Below are 21,949 nucleotides of genomic sequence, written 5' to 3'. Positions count from 1 at the left end.
AAATATAATTTTAATATATTTTTAAATAAAAAATATTTTTAAAAATAATCGCTATGACATTAATTAGCTATTTGCATTCATTTAATGCATGCATTTATGAGTGATTTACTATTTTAACTTTCAAATTAATTTCAACGTAAAAGTTAATTTTTTTTTTATTTTGATAACTTTGTTATTGCTGGATTTATTGTTTATATATATATATATATATATATATATCTGTGTGTGTGTGGATTGAAAAAAAAAAGTTTTATATATATGTTTTCAACGTTATCATATTAAGAATATTTTTAAAATATTCTATATTATTTTTAAAAACACTTTAAAATGCATTTATGAGTCGTAATCTTTCATTAGATAGTGAGAATCAAAGGTCTTCCCAAAGTCCTCCCCATTTCCACATCGAGCTCAACGAAAGCAAGAAAAACCGTTGCATAAATCACGCTTAGGCAAAGAACAAAATTAAGAAGGAAGAGAGAGAAGAGAGAAAGCGAAAGTAATTTATAATCTCATGTGAGACTCACATGCATGTGAGACGTACAGAATCCTACACTACACAGATTGAGGACACGACTCAAAGCCACTGCGATCCCTCTTTTCCCATCTCTCCCTCCCTAGCCCCTAGCCCCCCTTTACTCGCTTCAAAAGAATAAAAAGCTCGACAGGGGAGCTGGGAAACAGGGGAAAGTTGATGGCCATGGAGAAAAAGCAGCAGCTCCAATGTTATGGAGCAGCTCCAAAACCCACCTTCAGATTTGCAAAACACTGGGCTGTTCTCTTGATCTCTATCTTCCCCATCTTGAATACAGGTCTTTCTCTTGACTACGGTGATGCCTTAAAAAAGAGCCTTCTTTACTTCGAATCACAACGTTCCGGTCGCTTACCCTACAACCAGAGAGTAACATGGCGTCACCATTCTGGACTCACTGATGGCTTGGAACAAGGGGTCAGTATCAACTTAATTTCGTTGTCCCGGTGAGTTCTACATTTTAGTTTGGTCAAAATAATGAAGGATGTTGTCTGTTTAATTCTGTGCAGGTGGATTTGGTCGGAGGATATTATGATGCAGGGGACCATGTAAAATTTGGACTACCAATGGCCTTCACCGTGACAATGCTTTCATGGACTGTAATAGAATTCCAACATCAGATAGCCGTTGCCGGAGAATTGGAACACGCATTAGAAGCAATTAAATGGGGAACTGATTATTTCATCAAGGCCCATACTAGCCCGAATGTGCTATGGGCAGAGGTAAGTTACATTGCATCCATTACAGTTCAGGATCGTAATGCATTTCTGCTTCCAAAACCATAAAAGCTAATATCAATTTCAAACTTAATTACTCCATAATTAATATTTTACAGGTGGGTGACGGTGACACCGACCACTATTGCTGGCAACGGCCGGAGGACATGACCACATCACGGCAAGCTTACAGGATCGACGAGAATAATCCCGGGTCAGATCTTGCTGGAGAAACCGCGGCGGCAATGGCGGCGGCATCAATAGTGTTCAAGAAAACAAACCCTCATTACTCTCACCTGCTCTTGCACCATGCCCAGCAGGTAAAAATGATAAAATCAAGTCAAATCTTAGTCAATAGATAACTGAGATCCTGTGGGGTTATGCTAACAACTTACAATTGTACACAATTCTTTGTTCTAGTGGTTTCTTAATTAGGGCAACAAAATTTAGTATTAGGAATGTCACTTTATATAATGGACAACATTTGCTTAGTATAATCAATAAGGATTGTGCGGTTGAAGATATGTCCATAAAAAATACATTTAGATCCGGACCGATTCCTCGGTAAGGATTATTAATTATTGCCCGTAAGTGTTTTTTTAAACATCTTTCTAGTGGGTTTGGTTGACTAATACATATATATATATATATACATTTTTTTCTTCTTCGGTGTAGTTGTTTGAGTTTGGAGACAAGTATAGAGGTAAATATGATGAAAATATGGGGGTGGTGAAGAGCTACTATGCGTCGGTGAGTGGATACAAAGACGAACTGCTATGGGGAGCTCTGTGGCTGTACAAGGCCACCGACAATGAGAAGTATCTGGAGTACGTCATTAACAATGCTCATTGTTTTGGCGGCACTGGTTGGGCCATGGCAGAATTCAGCTGGGATGTGAAGTATGCTGGCCTTCAAATTATGGCTGCAAAGGTAAAAAGACATCCCATCACTCTCATATGCTTCAAGTTCAAATCTTGGGTTTACTGGTTATATAGTCAAGGAATATTTTCAAATCTTTATAGGATTTTGCTTATGTCCAGTTTCAAAGATGAAAAGACAACGATTTACTTTAAGAAATCACACTTTTACTTTTCTTTTTTCTCCTCCTCCCTGACCTTTCGGTAAAGTTGAGGGGTGGAGAGAGCCCTAATTAATGTACCGGGGTGTCATTGCTAGAGTTGAAAAAAGGTTACCCAGAAGCATAAAACCATGTGCAAGTGTTTAAATTTCTGGCAATTTTCAAATCAATCCCTCCATGCAGTGATTCTCTGAGTCTCAAAAGCACAAAACCAGTTGAAAGAGCATCCTAACATGTGATGACATAACATCACATGAATTTATCTCGTTGATACAAAAAAAAGGAGGAAATGAGATGGATATCAGATGCCATGTGTAGAAGAGCAAAAGGGGTAGGCCAGTCTAAACTTAGGTAGGCCCTGCTCCACAGCTCGTGGGAAGGGACACAATTCTTTCATTTATGAGTGCTTCCCTGTTAGATGAGGCACAGCAGCACAAGCTTGTTTTAATTGAGTAGACCCACAGATACTGTTGTGCCACTTATTGCAGTAAATCTCTGTGTTCATGGAACATTGCTGGATAATTACATGGGATTTATTATTATTATTTTTTTATTTTTCAGAAAATGATTTCCTAATAAATTTCTCTTAGAGGGTAACGATCACTCTTGTTTAGCTATTCATGAGCTCATCCCTTTTAAGGCCAAATTGAATGGCAAACTCATTTAATTTGACCCCAGAGGCTTTATTCTTGGGTCATATGTTTTTCTTTTCACAACTTCAGGCTCTTGTGAATTTTATTCATCTTTAAAGTCCCCTGTTTTCCAATATTTTCAATGGACCCTTGCGCATTTTATCATCAATTAAACCGCATTTATGTTTTTTGGTTGTAACTGCAGTTGCTCGTGGAAGAAAAGCACAAGGAACATGGCGACACGTTAGAACAATACCGATCAAAGGCCGAGCACTACCTATGCTCATGCCTTGACAAAAACAACGGTACCAATGTGAATCGTACTCCAGGTGGTCTTTTGCACATCCGGCAATGGAACAACATGCAGTATGTCTCAACAGCAGCATTCCTTCTCACTGTATACTCCGATTTCCTTCTAAACTCGAATCAAAAGCTCAAATGCCATGGTGGATCTGTGGATCACGAAGAGATCCTCGGTTTTGCTAAATCCCAGGTTGATTACATCCTAGGTTCTAACCCAATGAACATGAGTTATTTAGTGGGATACGGCCCTAAATACCCCGCAAGAGTGCACCATAGAGGGGCCTCAATTGTGTCATACAGAGAGAACAAGGGGTTCATTGGGTGCACCCAAGGGTACGACAACTGGTATGGCCGGGAGGAGCCTAACCCAAATGTTTTAGTCGGAGCATTGGTCGGAGGACCTGATTATCAGGATAACTTCACGGACCAGAGAAGCAATTATATGCAGACTGAGGCCTGCACATACAATACAGCGCCACTAGTTGGAGTTTTTGCCAAGTTATTACAAATGGAGGGCCAAAAGAGCCATGATAATCACAATCAGCCTTTGGTTGCTTCCTATTAAGGTTAATACTTGCAAATTTATGGAATATGGTATTGGATTTTCTACAGGGTGCTTTCTAGGCGGATGGACTAAGGTGTCCAAGCCTTGTTCGCGCTACTAGCCCTGGCAAAACAGAAAAAAGAAAAGAGGTCATGTTGTATCGTCTCTTCATTTTTTTTATATAAAAAAATGTTTATAACACTAAGTATAAAGCTCAATGTTTTGGTTACCAACCTCCAAAGATTTTGGAACTTTTTTATACATTATGGATAATATTGTGAAGTAACTTGAAAATGATGACGTGTACCTTCAAATGTATATGAGATAATAAAAACAATCAAAATCACTCAATTTCTGGAGACAATTTCAGTTCCCATCAATTCAAAAAACTTCATGTTTTTAATGGGCTTGTATCCTATGCCATGACGTGCGTGTGGGCTTTATGTATGAGCATAGTTAAAGGCTTGATCTTTCTTGAAATCCTTTACAAGAGGCTGTCTAATATTTCAATCAGTAAATATATGAAAAATAATAAATGAGTAGATATAATATATGAGATATCTACTAGGGATCTTTTGATGCTTAAGTTAATGGGTATATGAGAGAAGTAATATAATAAAAAATGATAAGAAAATATAAATGTAAAGAAGTGTAGAGTATGAGAAAATTGTCTATCCTTTTTTATACCTAGTGATCCAAAATATTTATAGACTCTGATCACGATTGGCTCACATTAAGACTTGAAGAGTTGCATTAATTGGTGCCAACCAGTAGATGCAGAGTCTAGTACTTCATCGATGGAAATGCTGGTGATTGTCAGGGAGATGTTGGCTAGAAATAATCAGTGGTCAAGGAAAGAAAAGTTTAATTTGCATAAAATATTCGGCATGTTTTCACTATTTACTATTAGCTAGAAAATATATGCTAATATTGCATAAAAGTTTTTATATATAAAGAAAGTAAAACCATGAAAAAAATTATATGCATAAGGGTGTGTGTGCAACGTTCTAACTCCTCATAGCTCGAGAAATATTCAAGTATGGGCATAATGAATAGTATGCTAAAAAAAAGTTACAAGGAGGAAAAAGAACTACCATTTTGGGCTTTGGCCCAAAAGGTATGGCATGGTGGTGGCCATGTGGTTTGGACCTTGGCGCAAAAATGTGTATCATCACTGTTAGATAATAATATAAATTATATCGTGAAATCTTATTTAACAGTTTAGGCAATTAAGTTAAATCAATCCTTTGACATAGTATCAGAGCCTTGATGACCAAACGGTCACAAGTTTGAATCTCATCTTCTTCATTCTCTCTTCTAATTAAAATCTAATTAATAGCACAAGTTAATGTGAGCATGTGAAAGTTTCAAGTTTAAAGAGCTTTTATTTAAAGGGATGTGTCATAAAATAATATAAATCATATTTTGAAGTTTTGTCTAGATAGTTTAAACTATTGAGTGAAATGGTTTGTTGAAAATCACTAGTTATATAGTAATTTCAATAATAAAGTTATTCTAGTTTTATTTTCTAAAATGTTTTGGCTTTGGAGATTTTTTTAACTTGAACAGAACTCTATATGATGTGATGAATGATTTTTAATGAACAACATATGAATATAAACATTTATAACTATTCAAAACACAAAGCTTATCATTGCATTTGATCGTGATTTATCTATTTGTTGCATTTTCTTCATGTTATGCAGCATTTCTTGTTTGTACGGTTGTGATTATAACCAACTAATTTTAAAGATGCAATTATGGATAAAAAACTCTTTAATTTACAAGAACAACATAGTCAAATAAAGCTTTTTTGGATATAAATCATACTTGACTAATTCAAAGAGAGCACCCAAATTTACTTGAAGAATATCATAGCGCTAAGATGTTTCTAGTAAACCAATTCTGGTTCGCAACTTTTTTTTTCCCCCAGCAAATTTAGACTTTAATCAAATTATCCATACTTTTGAATCCTAACTCTTTTCTAGAAGAGAGTTTGTTTGTTTTTTGTGTTTTAAAAATGTTTTTGAAAAAAATAATATTTTTTATTGTTTTTAAATTTTTTTAATGTGTTAATATCAAAAATTAATTTTTTTTAAAATTAAAAAAATATTATTTTGATATATTTTTTTAAACAAAAACATTTTAAAAAATTAATTTCTATTATAATATAAAGAATCCGTTTGGTATTGTGATGATGATTGCTTTTCAAAATACTCTTATAAATGCATCGAAATAATTTTTTTTATTTTTTAAATTTTATTTTTAACATTAAGATATCAAAAATATAAAAAAATAATTTAAAATAAAAAAAATATTTTTAAAATATAAAAATATACATGGTCGCTCGAAATGGAGATCGCCTTAAGAATTGTTTCTTATCTGGAAGATCTTGTCAACAAAGATCACATTCTTGGACTTAGGCCGACACGCCATTTTTTAGTTCTGAGTTGGACTCCTCCTTGAAATACCTTCCTTCGTGGGCTTAGCCATTCTTTTTAGTCTGCCTTTTCTGTCCTTCTCCTTTTTTCGAATACGTGTTCTTTTCAAAGAATGGCCACTTGATGAAAAAACTCGGGGCGTTTAGCTGGGTGGATACAACCATTATTTTATTAAAATTTATTTTTTATATATTTTTAGATTATTTTAGTATATTAATATCAAAAATATATTTTAAAAAAATTTAAAATTATTATTTTAATATATTTTTAAATAAAAAAACACTTACAAAAACAATTTTTATCACCGTTTCAAAAACCCTATACACATCTCTAACCCTTTGATTTTATTGATTTTATAACCAATAAACTTTAATTTGCACATGCTCATCAAGAGTTTTTCCCCGAGACACCAAAACAAGCCTTAATTTTCTTTAAACAACAATTTTAACATTGATCATAATAAATCTTGATATACTTCACGAGCTAAAACAAAACAAAAAAGCTGCAGAAATATATATATAAAAATAAAACTCTGACACTTGGGATTAAAAGATGCGGGGAAAAAATTAGACAGATACTCAATTATTGGACGTGTTCTTTTAAAAGAGTTGACAGGGAAGCCAAGCATGGCCATAACCCAGGTAATCAAGCCTTGCAGATCAGCCCCAAGAAATCTGGAAAGTGTGATATGCAACCTCGAAAAACACTGAAAAGAAAAGTAGATGGAAAGGAAAGGCACATTAAAAGTGCTGTTTGCTTTTTTATGCCGGACAATAATGGAGACACTGGTTGGCCATCAGCCTTCATAAATGATCTTGCATTACATGTCTGGACATGACATTTTTAGACTAGTGCATGATACAAGTGTCTTTCTGTGAGTTACCTAAAAGGTGATTTTTTTTTAGTTTAACGTGGGTGTCCGGGTTAGCTTACGCGCACCTCGACTAATCCCACGGGCCCTGAAGTTAACGACCATGTAAGCCTCCACCATCATATGAGCAACCTAAGGCTCGAACCTTAAACTCTTGGTCCCAAGCTCTTACCACTAGACCACCACCTAGATGTCGTCTATGATCTTCTTTATGCAAGTTCAAGAAAAAAAAAAAAACGATAACTAAGATTTCGTTTAATGCCATGTTTTAGTGGGAAAAAGAAGAAGATATCCGATAAAGTCAAATTTAACAGATCTAAAAAATCTATAAAAATCTAAAAATCTACTATTTTAAGCAATCATGTATGAGTGCTTATTTTTGGAGAAGAGACAAGAGTTGAATTTGAGAGAAAAACTTGGCTCTCGTGAGCTCAGGCTGGGGGGAAAGTCTATCAAACCATATTGTTGTAACCTATTTTTTAGTCTCCGCATAAAAAATAATAATAATAAAAAATCAAAAAAATATTATTAAAAAAATATTAGCAGTGAGAAGAGGATGTCAAAGCTCAAAAAAATGGTTAAAAATTAATTGAAAAGGTAAAAAAAATACAAAAATTAAAAATTTGAACAGTATCTTATTGATTGATGATAGCCCTGTTGATAAAGAAAATTCAATTTGAAAGAAAAAGTCCAAAATCAAAAGTTTATGTACTTAATTAAATTTTATCAGAGGTTCAATTGAATTTATATAGGTTTGAATTGCAAGAAGAATTGATTTTGGAGTTAATTTGGGCTTTAATTAGAAGAAATTAAAGTTCTGGAGTCAAATTATAATTTTTGAGAGTTAATTTAGTCAAATCAAGGGCTTAATTGCATAAATATTAAAGTTTGATAGCTAATTAGGAACTTAATTGAAGAAATTTGAAACTGGAAAAGGCGCGTAAATAGAGGAACTATAATTAAAACCGGACCGGGGGCCAAATTGAAGAGATTAGAAGTTTATTGCTCAATTGAGGGTCAAATTGCACTAATTCAAGACCAAGGATCAAAATGAAAAAGGCGGCCAACTTCAAGGCGTTGTTGAATTTGGCAGGATGTAATTGAATTGAGTTTTACAATTAAAATTACAATTGAGGACGCGATTGAACAAAATCACAAAGTTGAGACAATGTGAACTCTAACATTTAACTGCCTTTTTCATTTAAATGACATGTCATGTTTTTTGCAAAACGGTGCTGTTTCATGCACTGTTCCAAAAAAAAAGGAAAAAACCCAAAACAGTGTTGTTTCTTCTTCTTCCTCTGGACGCTCAAAACAAGGGAAAAAAAAGATTTTTCTTCCTTTCTCTGCCACCGACATCCAACCTTCAAAAAGACATCGCCTCCCCTTTAAAAAAGAAGCTGACTTGCCAACCGCTTTCCACGTGTTGGACGGGTGGTGCAGGGGCGGCAACACATTGCTCGCCCCAGCCACGTCCCCCCTGTTTTTGCCTATAAAACAGGGGAGGAGGACGAAGAAAGAAGAATAGGAGGAGAACAAGAGACAGAGAACACAACAGAGGGGAGATGGAAGAGAGAAGAGAAGAGAAAGAAGAGAAAAGAGGAGAAGAAAAGAAAAAAACAGAAAGAAAAAAACAGAGGAAGAAGGAGGAGAAAACCGTCGACCACTGTGCCTTCGCTGCTAGCAGCACTGCCTCGACGCCACCGCAGGTAACCTCCTGCCGCCCCGTCTCTTTCTCCTTTTGCTGAGCTGCTATCTGCATTTTCATGTAGAACGTGAATTAATTCTCGTTCTGCAGAAAATGGAGGGCTGGATACTGTGCTTAGACACAATAACCAACCCATTTGGTTTTGGGCCGGGTCTGGCCCAACTCACTGATATGGGCCAGGTCTGGCCCATTTTAAAAAAAAAATTAAGATTTTTTTTTTTTGTGTTTAGAATTTTACAATTTTTTAGCATAGTTTCTTTTATCCATTTTGGTCAATATTGGTCTGTATTTTATGTCATAAAAATACAAAACCAGTATTAAATACCCAATTTTCATCAAAACTTTCAAAAATACAAAAATTTAAAAGAAAAAAAAAATATTTTTGTGCATACGGCCAAAGTGTCTTAAAGCTAAAAAATCATATTATGTTTTTTCAGACACCAAAAAAATAATGTTTTTAGCATGCATTTTGGCTGTAATAACTAGTTTATTAAAGTCAAGAGAACATTGGCCAAAATTGCAAAAAACAATAATTTTTTTTATTTTGTTTGTCTTTTAGTATCCAGGGTACAATATTACACGTAATACGTATTCCAGATATTAAATTCTCTTTTCGGATGCTAGAACAGTAGGTTCTACCCCATTAAGATAAGAACCTCCTTATTAAGGAGGGTTTTTTTTAAACCTTAGATAGCCAACAATTAAAAAACACAACAAGACTTTAGATTTTATCAGACATTCAAACAATGTAGCCTATCTTAGGTAGGGCGTAGTTGGGGTGCTAATACCTTTCCTTTACACAACCAGTCTCCGTACCTGATATCTGAGATCAATTAGGGTTCCTAGTGATCAGAATACTAGGTGGCGACTCCTAGTCTATATTTTACTGAGAAGAGACAAGAATTTTTCCTTGTCTCTACACATTTGCCAGGAATAGACCATTCCATTTTTCCTTGAGGGTGGATGATCACCGCGACGCCGAACACGTGCGACACATATGACAAACCTAAATTTAATATGTCTAAAAATTCCATAGAGTTATAAAAACTCACGGTCTCAAGCAAACATATATGGGTTTATTCGTTCATGGGCTTGATTTAGGAAAAAAACTTAGCCATGGTAGGCTCGACCCAAGAAAAGAGCCCAACACTACGAACCTGGTTTTTTAGGACCTTACACAGGCCCTCCATATTTTTTACCGACCATGTACATTTTGAATCCTACTCTCTCTATATATTTTTGTTTCATTAATGTTTGAGTAAGTGATGTTTATATCTCATTAATGCTATTAGAGCAAAATAAATCTTTAGCCCCTCCATTAAATAAAAGACAAGATTCATGGGTTATAAATATTATATAAATTGCTCAGGTTCAAAAGACACATTTTTTAGCTTATATATTTTCATAATTTATCTCTCTAAAATATTATTACACTTTCTCTCTACAAAGATACTTACTTAAATATTTGAAAGTTCATGCATCAATCTAAGAAGACCTTTTGCAAGTACCAACTTCCAGCCATCTCAACTTACCAAGCATTAGCCACATTGGTTTACCATCCACCAGTTACTTGCTACCAACCACTTGATTTATCAGCCACTAGATACTAACCATCTTGACTAGAATGAATGAATTAGATTACTAGAATTAAAAGATTAACTAGTTATTCAATACATAAGCCTTCTTCCTAAACTATTTGTATATTTTAAGACCTAATCATTGATGTCTTCTTTGAGAAACTTATCAAAAAGCCAACAATTTCTTATAATACTTATTTTTGATATTTTTTAGTATTCCATCGAATACAACCAAAACACACCTAGGTTAGGATGCATGACAGATTTACCTGTTATTGTCGGCACTCCTACCCAACCATGTGGGCTTGCCAAGATTTTTTACTAGCCTAATACAATTTGAATCCTACTCTCCCCATGCTTCTAGGTGTATAAAAAAATATCTCTCAATGACCGATAATATTTATATCTCATTAATGTTTATGTAATGAATATTTATCTTTTATTAATGCATTTGTAAAAATATATTTATTTTCTCATTAATGTTATTAAGGCAAATGACTCTCTAATCCTTTTACTTTTTTAAAAAAAAAATTATGGATTATAAATACTATATGACTCTCCAAGGTTCGATGGGCACAATTTCTTTTCATTCTCAATATTTTTTAGCATATATATTTTTAGAGTTTATTTTTCTAAAATATCATTGCACTTTCTCTCTCTACAAAGATATTTACTTAAGAATTTTAAAGTCCCTATAACCATCAAAGAAAACTTTTTATAGGTATTAACTTCTAGCCACCCCCGACTTACAAACCATATTGACTTACTTAGCACCGATTACTAGCTATTCGTCACCTTAATTTATCAAACACTAGCTTCTAACCACCAACCATCTTAGTTAGGGAAAATATATCAAATTACTAAAACTAAATGATTAATTTATTACCCATTATATAAATCTTGTTTTTAAACTAATTAAATATTTTAAAACCTTAACATTATCTCCTTCCACAAAAGAAAATAACGGGCATGAGACGACATTAAAAAAACATGAAAAAGTAGTCATAAGAATAAAATGTTAGCGTCCATGTCATTAGAAGGCAATACCAAGTGGATTACTTTTAATTCATTTGGTAAGAGAAAAAAACATAAAATTGGATTGTAAATTCTAAAAGCTGGTTTGATGTCATTTTTCTGTTCTATTTTCAAAATTTTGAAAATAAAAACGAAAAGCTTAAATGTTTTGAGTTTTTCTATTGACAAAAAAACAAAACTAACATCATTGTCACAATTTATAACTACTATTTTGTTTGATTAAGAAAACCAATAAATAAATTCTCTTTCTATTTTCAAATTTGATTTTAAAAATAAAAATTAAAAAAATTGAAAACAATCCCAGATGACCTCTTAACTTTTTTATAAGCTAGATACATGTTCATGTGTGTAAACTGTCTGGTTACATTCAGATTTCTCCTTTTGTCAACATGACAAAAGGCTTGTAAAAAATATAATGTTTGCAAATATACTTGTGTCACTTATTAAACCCAGCTTAAAAAGTTGATCTAATTAAAGAGTTAAGTTCTAGGTAAATCAAAATCAATCCAAGTCTATCAAAATTAACTTGAAAAAAATTTAAAAAAATTATATTTGATATTTTAATATCCCTCATGTCTTTGAAACAATGCATGTGAAAATAAATTATATATATGTATTTCATAACAAAAAAGTTAAGAAAATGGAAATAGATTAATGAGTGTTTTTTGGTATTGCGGTAGCTTTTGTGGTTGTGGTTTGAAAAAAGTTGTTTTTTATAAAAAAGTACTTTAGTTGAGGTTGGTTTGAAAAAATAATTAGGTGTTTAGTTAAAACTGTGGTTGAAATTGAGGTTGAAGAAAAAGTAGTTTAATGTGTTTGTTAAAAAATGCTTTTCAAATTGAGGTTATAAATAATTTTAAAAAATATATTTAATATTGATGATTTTAAATTTAAATATTTGTAGAATTAAATTACTCCTATTACATCATGAATAATTAATACTTTATATAAAATATTATTTATTATTCCATAAACTATTTATAATTTCCATTACGTACAAAATTTTATCCGATAAGGACTATAGGTTCCATGGTTTTTTGAGCGTGCAACAAAATCAGGTAAAAATCATCAGAAACAAAATTAGAATTGTGATCAAATTCACAAATACTACGTCATCATTCGATATTCTTTTAATTTATGTAGTGTTATTAAATAATATTAAATATTATTTTTTTAAGTAAAACATAATTTTAAAAAAATTAAAATTTTTTTACCGGTCCAATGAATTATGCTTGCGTGAATAGTGAAAAATTCAACAGTGACATGTTAATGCTTCTCGCATTATAAGTGAATTAAATTCACCTGTCATTACCTGCAATAGGCACTGTTACGAACAGTGTACAGGTAAATAAAGAGAAGCAGCTCCAGCTGCTTTTGCAAAACCATGGTTTGATGGAAAAAAATTATAGGACCACCAAATTAAAAATAGCTTTTTTACGTTACTAAACGCTTGGTTTATGCGGTTAGCTTTAAAAGCAGAAGCTACCGCGTAAACAAACACCCACTATATATATATATAAAGTCAAATCTCACCTGGTCTGTGTTAGGTGACTCGAGTTTTGTGTTTCCTAGCCAATCATTCAGATTTAACAAGGTTAATTACGAGTTTATCAATATAAAACTCAGTTAAAACCTCTAGATAACTGGATTTGGAGTTAACATGTCGGTACAGAAAAAGTTTTTATTTCCATGGTCACCATCACTGCTTGCGCCAGCGTTTTTCAGATCACGGAACTTAAAATTGACGACACTTATTTTGGAGAGTCAAGAGGACAAAGGTGGAGCTACAACACCATCATGCCTTGCATCTATTATTGATGGATTCATCATTTGTAAAATATGTGCCGAATTTGCCTTTCTTGAACTGGCGAAGAAACCAAAAAAGCTTTTTGCGATGGGACCCTGGTCTCGATGAGTATTCAAATTTGAAGATACTGGTAACGTGCTCACCAGCAGTGGCAGGCCATGTCATCTTGTACAGTTGTACTCTATGATGAGTGGTAGCCATAGCTTACCACGTCATGATCTCCACCTCCATTGATGGCCACAGCTCCTCCTTTTAAAGCATGGCTTGTGGGCACTGCGTTCAGCCAAATTCCAACCACATCCTTCTTCTTCTTCCTTTTTATTATTATTATATTCGGAAACAGAGAGCAGAGAATAAGTTAGAAGGAAGTGATATGGTCGGTTTTGAATGCTAGAAGTAAAATAAAACTGTAAAAAGGCTATATTTATTTGCTGAAAAGTATTTTTTTTAGAATGTAAATTTTGAGAAAGTGAATTATTTTCTGATATTTGATAGTGTAATGAAAAATAAGTTGAAAAATATTTTTAGTGTTTGGTTATGTCATGGGAAATGAGCTGGAAAATAACTTATTAATGTTTTATTTTTTTCAAGTTTATTAAAATAATGAGTAACAAATCTTACAAATTAAAAAGTTGAATGAGAATGAAATTGAAAAAAAATATAATTTCATAAATTATCTCAAATAAAATAAATAATAATCAAAATAATAGATACCAAATCTAAAAAAATATATGAAAGATGAAGAAATTTAAATAATAATAATTAATATTTTATAAATTATTTCAAATAAAATAAGTAACAATCAAAGGAATGAGAATTAAATTTGATAGATAAAAAATTTCAATAAAAAAATAATAAGGAAAAAGCAAATAACTAGTATAAAAATAAGAACCAAAGCTAATATAAAAATTAAATTTTAAGAGATGAAATTGAAAAATAAATATTCAAAACAAAATATATATAACTATCAAAAGTTTGAGAACCAAATTTGATATAATCAACAAATAATATGACATTTCAAAATTTTTCACAACTTTCAGAAAATATTTTTTGCTCAAATTGTCTAAAAAAACACTTTTCTAGAAAGCAAACCAAAATTTTCTTTGACTGAAAAATATTTTCTGTTAACCAACTTTTCTAATGACAAACAAACACAAGAAAGTTCAGAAATCACTTTTCAGGAAAGGTCCAAATTTTATTTTTTTTTCCTCTAAACATTAAGAAGGGACTTGCCCCCATTCCATGGAAATGGCTTATAAGAATATTAATGGAGGAATCATCAGCTGTCCCTGAGAGCAATGGTCAGGAATCAGGATGGGTTTCGCTTTCTTTCCATGTAATTGGATTGGATTCGAATCCTCATTCGTGGCTTCTCCATGCTACTCCCTTTTGATCGAAATGAACTGAACAAGCAGTCATGGAAAGGGGAGAGAGAGGTGAATTTTTGTTCGTTCTCTTTGTTTAGAAACGATCAGATAGACCTAGCTAGAGCTGCTCTTTCTCACCTGCACGAGAAAATCATCCATTGACAGAGGGAGCATGAGCCCTGTATAGCTTCTCTTGATCTGGTTGGGTACCAAGCAGAGCTTGCTGGGAGATTTAGCCACCATGACTCCATATCTTGAGCTCGCAATAGGGTCACTCAACCTCTTGTTGCTAACGACTGTTCAGAAGAACAGGAACGAATTGAAAAGTTTGGTCGATTCATTGCTTAGATTTCTACCCCAAACGTCCCTGTAAAATTATATTCGATGTGGTTTCTTGTCGTTAGTCAGATCTTGCATCTCACAACGATGGTCAAAAGACAATTTCGGGACTGACTTGAAATGCTTAATTAATCGCTCCTTAGGATAGGACTAAAAGTTCATGACCTAGAAAACAATAACGATAGGACTGCAGTGAGGGATGTGGCCCAGCAGTAAAAGAAATTTGTTTTTTTTACATGAATTGGAATTTTATTGTGCATGTTTGTCGTTCTCGTAATGTTTTACATGATTATTGAACTTACAAGATGCAAGATGTTTAGTGGATCCCAAAAATTAGTTGTGATGCGTACAAACTAGCATAAACATCTCAAATTACTAAACAAAAAAAAAAACCTGATATGACCAGACATTTCTCTAAACACCAAAATCAAGGGAAAATCAGCAATTTGGTTCACGAGAATGATCTTTTTGATAAAATAATTGATGAATGCATCTTACCAAAACACAAAATCACAGAGTTTTAACCCTACCATCCTCAACAATTCTCTCAAAGTAACTTTTCTCACAGAGTCATCTTACCTGCTATCTCAATCTAAAACAAACAGGGCCTACAAGCAACGTTTCTCCTCCATTGCATCAGGAAAAAAAAAAAAAAACAAGAGAGGTTTTTGTCTAATTCTGCATTATTTCTCTTGCATATAAGCACGTAACATTATAACCTCACTTGATTACTCCGAAGTCGCCAATTTGCCATCATTGCTGAAAGAAATCAAAAACTGGTGGGGACACCACAAATATTCATTCTACGTAACAGTAACATACGTGATTCTTGTGGATAAAAGTATGCTTTCCTGGGTGATGATCCAATATGTACAAAAATAGTGTTTTAGTATTTGAAAAGTAAATGGCCATTTCTAGAGATAGGAATAGCAATGGTGGTAGAAATCTCAGTTATTACTGTAAAATAATCTTTTTTTTCGTAGGGTTTAGGACTTCTTCAATGATTATAACAATAACTTTATAGTAAAAGATTCTAATAAATAAAGCGAAAAACATTTAACTCTAAGAATAAAACTCTTGCTATTAATTATTAGTTTTTATATAATAAATGCTTTGAGAATGTATTATAAAAGAATAAAGATGTGTATCTTTTTATCTAGATAATTCAAAAGATATTTATGATCATTGTATTTTGAGCCTTATTGTTTTGCTTAAGGGACTGGAAGTCTTTTTTTTTTGAAGATTTTAGTAAGGAAAAAAATCTCTTGTATCAATATCAATGTTTATGAAATTATCCTTACATATCATTAATGTTGATAAAACAAACAAAAGAGTTATAGATTATCATTATACATCATTAATGTTAATGAACAAATAATAGAGGTATATAGAACTTTTATGTCTTATTTTGTATACAATATTTAATGTTAATGGAAATGACTCAATCATAACATTAATATCAATTGAAATATAATAGACTTTTAAAGGATTTTTTATATACCTAGGTGTCGGGGAATGATTATCCTAAGATCTGATATTTGGTTAGACTCACATGTACTTAAACTCAATGTGAATCTGAGAGGTTTGGGTTTAATGTCTTGCAAGACCCACCTGCATTTGGACTCTGTGCACAGCTAAGTCCAAGAGAGTTGGGTCTAATATCTTGCTAGACCTACGAGCGGTTGAACTCGGTGTATAGCTAAGCTCAAAGAAATTGAGTTTGATATTTTGCCAAACCCCTTGGGCTCAACTCTGGTATCTTACTAGATTCATAGGTGTTTGGGCTCGGTGTGTAGCCGAGTCTAAGACGGTTAAGTCTGGAATATTGTTAAACTCATAAGCACTTGGGCTCAGCACGTATCCGAGTTCAAGGGTATTGAGTTTGAAAATAAAACTATACTCGTATCATTAAGGCTTATTATTCTATCAAGCTTATAAATGTTAGTTCATCATTTTACATTAATGAATTGTGTATAAAATATGTCGATGCATAACTAGGACACCACTTGACTCGACCTGAAAAAAAAAAAAAAAAACAAGCATCTGGTTTAAACGATACAAAGCAAAGGTGTTGGACGACGTTTGAAATCTCATAATAATGATGTGATGAGAAGATATACGAAGCGAAATTAGAATGCAAGGATTGTCACTTCCCCAAAGTTTGCGAGGTTGTGGCTGTTGGGACCTGAACCCCAAGATGATGATAAGTCCAAACAACAAACAATCACAAGCCACTCTTCACCACTAGCAGAAAACGTGAGACCACTTCCTTCTAATGTCCGGCCCCTGTCATCCTTATATTCCCTCCCAACCATGAACTCATTCAATAATTATCTTAAGAGTACTACAGAACTAAATACGTAGTCCCTAATGCACCTCCATTCTGTTCTTCCTCTGTAAAGTTAAGGTCTACATAACACCGATCTTCGCTCTCTGTTTCTGTCTCTCTCTTCAATCATGGTAACCACTTGCCTGAACATCTCCACTGTGATACTAAATATTTCATCGGTAATATCTTATTCTTTTATCATCTCTCAACTGTAACAGGTTTTAGCAACAAGCCACAGTGGGAAGGATGGTGCACACGCTGATCCTGCAGTAGACTTTCGAGGAAATCCTGTGGACAAGTCCAGAACTGGAGGATGGCTTGCTGCGGGGCTCATTTTGGGTGCTTCTCATCAGCAAGAGCATGTGTGTTACTAATTATATGTATTGAAGCACTCTGTTAATCTCCACCTTAATTTGTTTTGCAGGGACCGAGCTTTCAGAGAGAATATGCGTCATGGGCATATCCATGAATTTAGTGACATACCTAGTAGGAGAGCTGCATATTTCATCGGCAAAATCTGCAACCATAGTCACCAATTTCATGGGTACTCTCAACCTTCTCGGCCTCCTAGGAGGTTTCTTGGCAGATGCTAAGCTTGGTCGGTACTTGGCAGTTGCTATCTTCGCATCCATAACTGCTTTGGTAAGCTTCTAACTAAAACATTGCATGCCTCCATGTCACTAGCTTAAAGAGGATAAAATCTCTGAGAATTTATGTTGCTCTAGTATCGACGTGCTATGAGAGCTGGAAATCAGCCATTGCATTGAACATTGATACCCTTTCAGTTCCAGCTAAGAAAACCAGCAGCATATAATTTAATCACTTAGCCGAAGATTGATGAAGGTGTCAATAACATGGACCTAAAAATGAAAGGAGCTAGGCCTACCAAAATCTGCGCACAAATCATCTCTAATTTAAGGCCACACTGCTAATTCCTTATCATATGCACCAGGGGCTCAGTCTATTAACCATGGCCACAACCATTCCTACCATGAGACCCCCACAGTGCGATGACTACAGGAAACAGCATCATCAGTGTATCGAGGCCAGTGGAAATCAACTGGCTCTGCTATATGCAGCACTTTACACCACAGCACTTGGTGGTGGTGGAATTAAGTCTAATGTCTCAGGTTTTGGATCTGATCAGTTCAATCAAACAGATCCCAAGGAGGAGAAGGCGATGCATTTCTTCTTCAATAGGTTCTATTTTTGCATCAGCATCGGGTCATTGTTTGCGGTTATAGTGCTTGTATACATACAAGATAACGTGGGAAGAGGGTGGGGATATGGAATTTCAGCGGGGACGATGGTGATCGCAGTAGCAGTATTGCTCTGTGGGACACCGTTGTACCGTTTCAAGAAGCCTCGAGGTAGCCCATTAACTACCATATGGAGGGTATCACTCTTGGCATGGAAGAAGAGGCGGCACCCTTATCCTTCCCATCCCAGCCTTCTGAATGATTATGACAGTGCCACGGTTCCCCACACAGAGAAATTCAAGTAAGTTCTGACTTGGCAAAACAATTACTTCAGAAACAATTATTTATTGGCTTATTCTCAGGCCCTTAAGGAAATTTTCCTTCTTATATCCCAGAATTCAATCATCATTACTGTCACTGCTGATATAAGTTTGCTCATCTGTTATTCATCAGGTATCTTGACAAGGCTGCAATCATGGATCCCACCTCCAGCGCACAAAAAAATGACCCTTGGATAGTATCAACTGTTATGGAAGTTGAAGAAGTGAAGATGGTACTAAAGCTCATCCCAATTTGGTCTACATGTATCCTCTTTTGGACAGTCTACTCTCAAATGACTACTTTCACCATTGAACAAGCGACCTTCATGAACAGAAAAGTTGGCTCCTTGGTTATTCCTTCAGGTTCATACTCCACCTTTCTCATTATCACCATTCTCCTCTTTACATCCCTAAATGAAAGACTCTTCGTTCCCCTGGCTCGGAAGCTCACCCGCAATGCACAAGGACTGACAAGCCTTCAAAGGATTGGAATTGGACTCTTTCTTTCAATACTAGCTATGGTGGCTGCTGCTATCATTGAGAAAGAAAGAAGGGAAACTGTTATTCAACAAAATACAATGATAAGTGCCTTTTGGCTAGTCCCTCAATATTTCCTAGTGGGTGCCGGGGAGGCTTTCGTTTATGTTGGGCAACTTGAGTTTTTCATCAGAGAGGCACCAGAAAGGATGAAATCAATGAGCACTGGGCTTTTCCTTAGCAGCATCTCAATGGGTTTCTTTGTTAGCAGTTTGTTGGTGTCTTTAGTTGACAAAGCTACCAAGAAAATCTGGCTCAGGAGCAACTTGAATAAAGGGAGGTTAAATAACTTCTATTGGATGCTTGCAGTGCTAGGACTGTTGAACCTATTCATTTTCCTAGTTTTTGCAAGGGGCCATCAGTACAAAGTCCAGCAGTATATCAAGCCCAAGAACTCTGAAGAGAAAGAGCTTAAAACTGCAAATGATTTGACTGTTTTAGAGATGGTGAAGGAGGAGCAAATGATTCAACTGTCATAAACATACAAGAGGAAAACAACATTGAGGAAAAGGAAGGACCGTAGTCTACATGCTCTCCAAGGCCTTCCTGATGTTCTGAAATTTCTTTACACAGCCTTTAAAAACACAATTATAGAGTGCTAGTTTATACTCAATTTTCAGACCTATTGAAAATTGAGCTACTTTAGATGTGATGTTGGGTGTCCATTCATTGTATGATTTAAGACACGATTTTCAGATTCATATATTTAAAACCAAGTACTTTTTAAAATCATTGGTTAAACAACAAAGCTTGTAGATGCAAATGATGTTGCTAATTTTGAATTCTGATATCTATGTCAATACCCAAGCAAAGAGATGTATAATCCACTGACTCCACTATGTAGAATAAGGACAAGTGTAAAATCAACATCCTTATAGAAATACAGTTCTGAAAAAGAAAAGAAAAAAGATATCTTGAGCAACACATGCAAACTTTGAGAAACAGAAAGCTGACCTCTGAAGAATTACATAGAACAAAATCTTAAGAAAAACTGCTTGCAGAGGCAGGCAAGTGATTTATGACCAATGGCGAGCGTAAAGCTTGGTGGTTTGCCTCATTTTGTTTGCGGGCCTTGTACATCTCTTCTGTCTCAATCACAACTAACCTCTTTACCTGATGGGAAAAAGAATTACATTCAAAACAATGACCTATGAGTCGAAGCAATTACAAGGATTTAAGACTTTATTTTTCTGACAAAATGCAACTGAAGACTTAATCCGAGCTTATACTAAAACCTGCTGGAGCATTCCCATGGCTGTAGGAGTATTCCATCGCATGACAGTCCGATTGCACTTGTGAAGACGCAATGCCTCTAAGGTACGCTTGTGAAGTCTCCTAGTTCCTGGAATGCCCCTCACCAAAGTTATATACAGGTGCGGACTCCATGCAATTGGAACTTGGGCTTTGAATGCAGTCATGTTTTCTCTTTTGTACCTGCATTGGACGCTAAAACTTCTTAGCAATGTTATTTTTCATATGGAATGAAATGCTAAAGGGACAGAAACTTCAAGAAGAGATGACTCCAAGTAAATGAATGGAAATACAGAAAATGCATTCAAAAGGAGTAAAGAACATGATATCTTGTTTGATATATTATATGAAAGGCACATTAATGACAACTGACTGGTACTGAGTAATGAAGGCAGAAGAAACCTGTTCTCTAATTAAATGTCTCGAGAGATAACAAACATACCCGCATTCTGTCTTACTTTATCAGTAAATATTAAGAAATTGAATTGGTAAGACTATTTACAAACCTAGAAATTTAAGGATGTCCCAACTCTTACCCAACAACATTGTGAAAAATTAGGGGAAAACCCCAAAACTCGATAAACCTCCAGCTGATACACAAATATGTCAGGTAAAGTACCTTCCCCACATTAGTTTTCCCCTTGTTAAATATCTGATTCAGATAAACAAAGCATCCTCTATCCAAGGTACACAGAAAGAATCCAAACAGTAGGCGTACAAATTTTATCAATGGAATCGCAGTATTAGCACAAAAAGAATTACAAAGGCCCAAACAAGCTACGAAGTTAATACCAAGATAACGAACCGGGTCCAAAACAAAGAGAGCAAGAAATACTATACCAAGACAGCCCACTACGACATAGTAAAAGCTCAAGGCAAAGAACAAGAATCAGCAGAGTGCAACCTAATTAGAGAACTCAAGAAATGACACACACATACACTCTGTGGCATTGCATCGAACAGTTAGCGTGCAAACTTGGAACCAGCTAAAGGGCTTTGTTCGTTTAAAATTGACCAATCCTACTTCAAACTTTCCATTGCAAGTTTAATTGGATGCAAATCGAATGAAAATGATGGCTAAAACATATCTAAGTAATTAAACAGCAAGATAACTAGTTTACCAAGTTCGTCAATTGAGAGAAAGAACTAACCTGTGATTCCGTCCCCCGGCAGACGCTGCTCGTTTTTCTTTGTGAAATTTGCTGCGGCAGCTATTCAATGGACGTTCATTTTCTTGTGGTGGCTCCTGGGCTATGATTTACCAAGCCCATCATAAAATGCAGGATGAAATAGGCCCACCTCTTTCAAGCTCAGAAATATTTGATTTTAGATTTATCCCAGGTATTAAGCGAAGGTCCAATAAGTC

The 21,949-nt window shown here is 34.6% G+C and overlaps 3 protein-coding genes across 3 annotated transcripts; 2 read left to right on the top strand and 1 right to left on the bottom strand.

Moving 5' to 3' along the window:
* Window positions 1-395: 395 nt before the first annotated feature.
* On the top strand, window positions 396-4,031 carry LOC118037742 (endoglucanase 11). The gene is made up of 5 exons (XM_035043866.2): window positions 396-946; window positions 1,039-1,251; window positions 1,365-1,565; window positions 1,921-2,175; window positions 3,161-4,031. Exons 1-5 carry the CDS (start codon window positions 692-694, stop codon window positions 3,821-3,823), a joined length of 1,587 nt encoding a protein of 528 aa, XP_034899757.1. The 5' UTR covers window positions 396-691; the 3' UTR covers window positions 3,824-4,031.
* Window positions 4,032-17,018: 12,987 nt separating this feature from the next.
* On the top strand, window positions 17,019-20,061 carry LOC118037826 (protein NRT1/ PTR FAMILY 6.4). Its single transcript, XM_035043972.2, has 5 exons — window positions 17,019-17,407; window positions 17,495-17,615; window positions 17,701-17,918; window positions 18,229-18,776; window positions 18,929-20,061. Exons 1-5 carry the CDS (start codon window positions 17,405-17,407, stop codon window positions 19,809-19,811), a joined length of 1,773 nt encoding a protein of 590 aa, XP_034899863.1. The 5' UTR covers window positions 17,019-17,404; the 3' UTR covers window positions 19,812-20,061.
* Window positions 20,062-20,144: 83 nt separating this feature from the next.
* On the bottom strand, window positions 20,145-21,891 carry LOC118037964 (uncharacterized). The gene is made up of 3 exons (XM_035044283.2): window positions 21,735-21,891; window positions 20,568-20,766; window positions 20,145-20,445 (listed from the first exon to the last, which is right to left on the bottom strand). Exons 2-3 carry the CDS (start codon window positions 20,748-20,750, stop codon window positions 20,314-20,316), a joined length of 315 nt encoding a protein of 104 aa, XP_034900174.1. The 5' UTR covers window positions 20,751-20,766; window positions 21,735-21,891; the 3' UTR covers window positions 20,145-20,313.
* Between the last annotated feature and the right edge of the window lie 58 nt (window positions 21,892-21,949).

This window comes from Populus alba, chromosome 14, assembly GCF_005239225.2.
Source record: "Populus alba chromosome 14, ASM523922v2, whole genome shotgun sequence".
Lineage (NCBI taxonomy): Eukaryota > Viridiplantae > Streptophyta > Magnoliopsida > Malpighiales > Salicaceae > Populus > Populus alba.
The sequence above is the reverse complement of the archived record's forward strand: the minus strand, read 5'-3'. Positions and strand labels throughout refer to the sequence as shown.

What these genes read in the sequence shown, in the direction of transcription:
- LOC118037826 (XM_035043972.2), top strand. An exon ending in TGCTGCGGGGCTCATTTTGG is followed by an intron (nt 17,616 to 17,700) that starts GTGCTTCTCATC and finishes TTTGTTTTGCAG; the next exon opens with GGACCGAGCTTTCAGAGAGA. An exon ending in CCCCACACAGAGAAATTCAA is followed by an intron (nt 18,777 to 18,928) that starts GTAAGTTCTGAC and finishes GTTATTCATCAG; the next exon opens with GTATCTTGACAAGGCTGCAA.
- LOC118037964 (XM_035044283.2), bottom strand. Translation starts at nt 20,750, where the DNA reads ATGACTGCATTCAAAGCCCAAGTTCCAATTGCATGGAGTCCGCACCTG. An exon ending in CCATGGGAATGCTCCAGCAG is followed by an intron (nt 20,446 to 20,567) that starts GTTTTAGTATAA and finishes TTTTCCCATCAG; the next exon opens with GTAAAGAGGTTAGTTGTGAT.
- LOC118037742 (XM_035043866.2), top strand. Translation starts at nt 692, where the DNA reads ATGGCCATGGAGAAAAAGCAGCAGCTCCAATGTTATGGAGCAGCTCCA. An exon ending in CTGATGGCTTGGAACAAGGG is followed by an intron (nt 947 to 1,038) that starts GTCAGTATCAAC and finishes AATTCTGTGCAG; the next exon opens with GTGGATTTGGTCGGAGGATA. An exon ending in CGAATGTGCTATGGGCAGAG is followed by an intron (nt 1,252 to 1,364) that starts GTAAGTTACATT and finishes AATATTTTACAG; the next exon opens with GTGGGTGACGGTGACACCGA.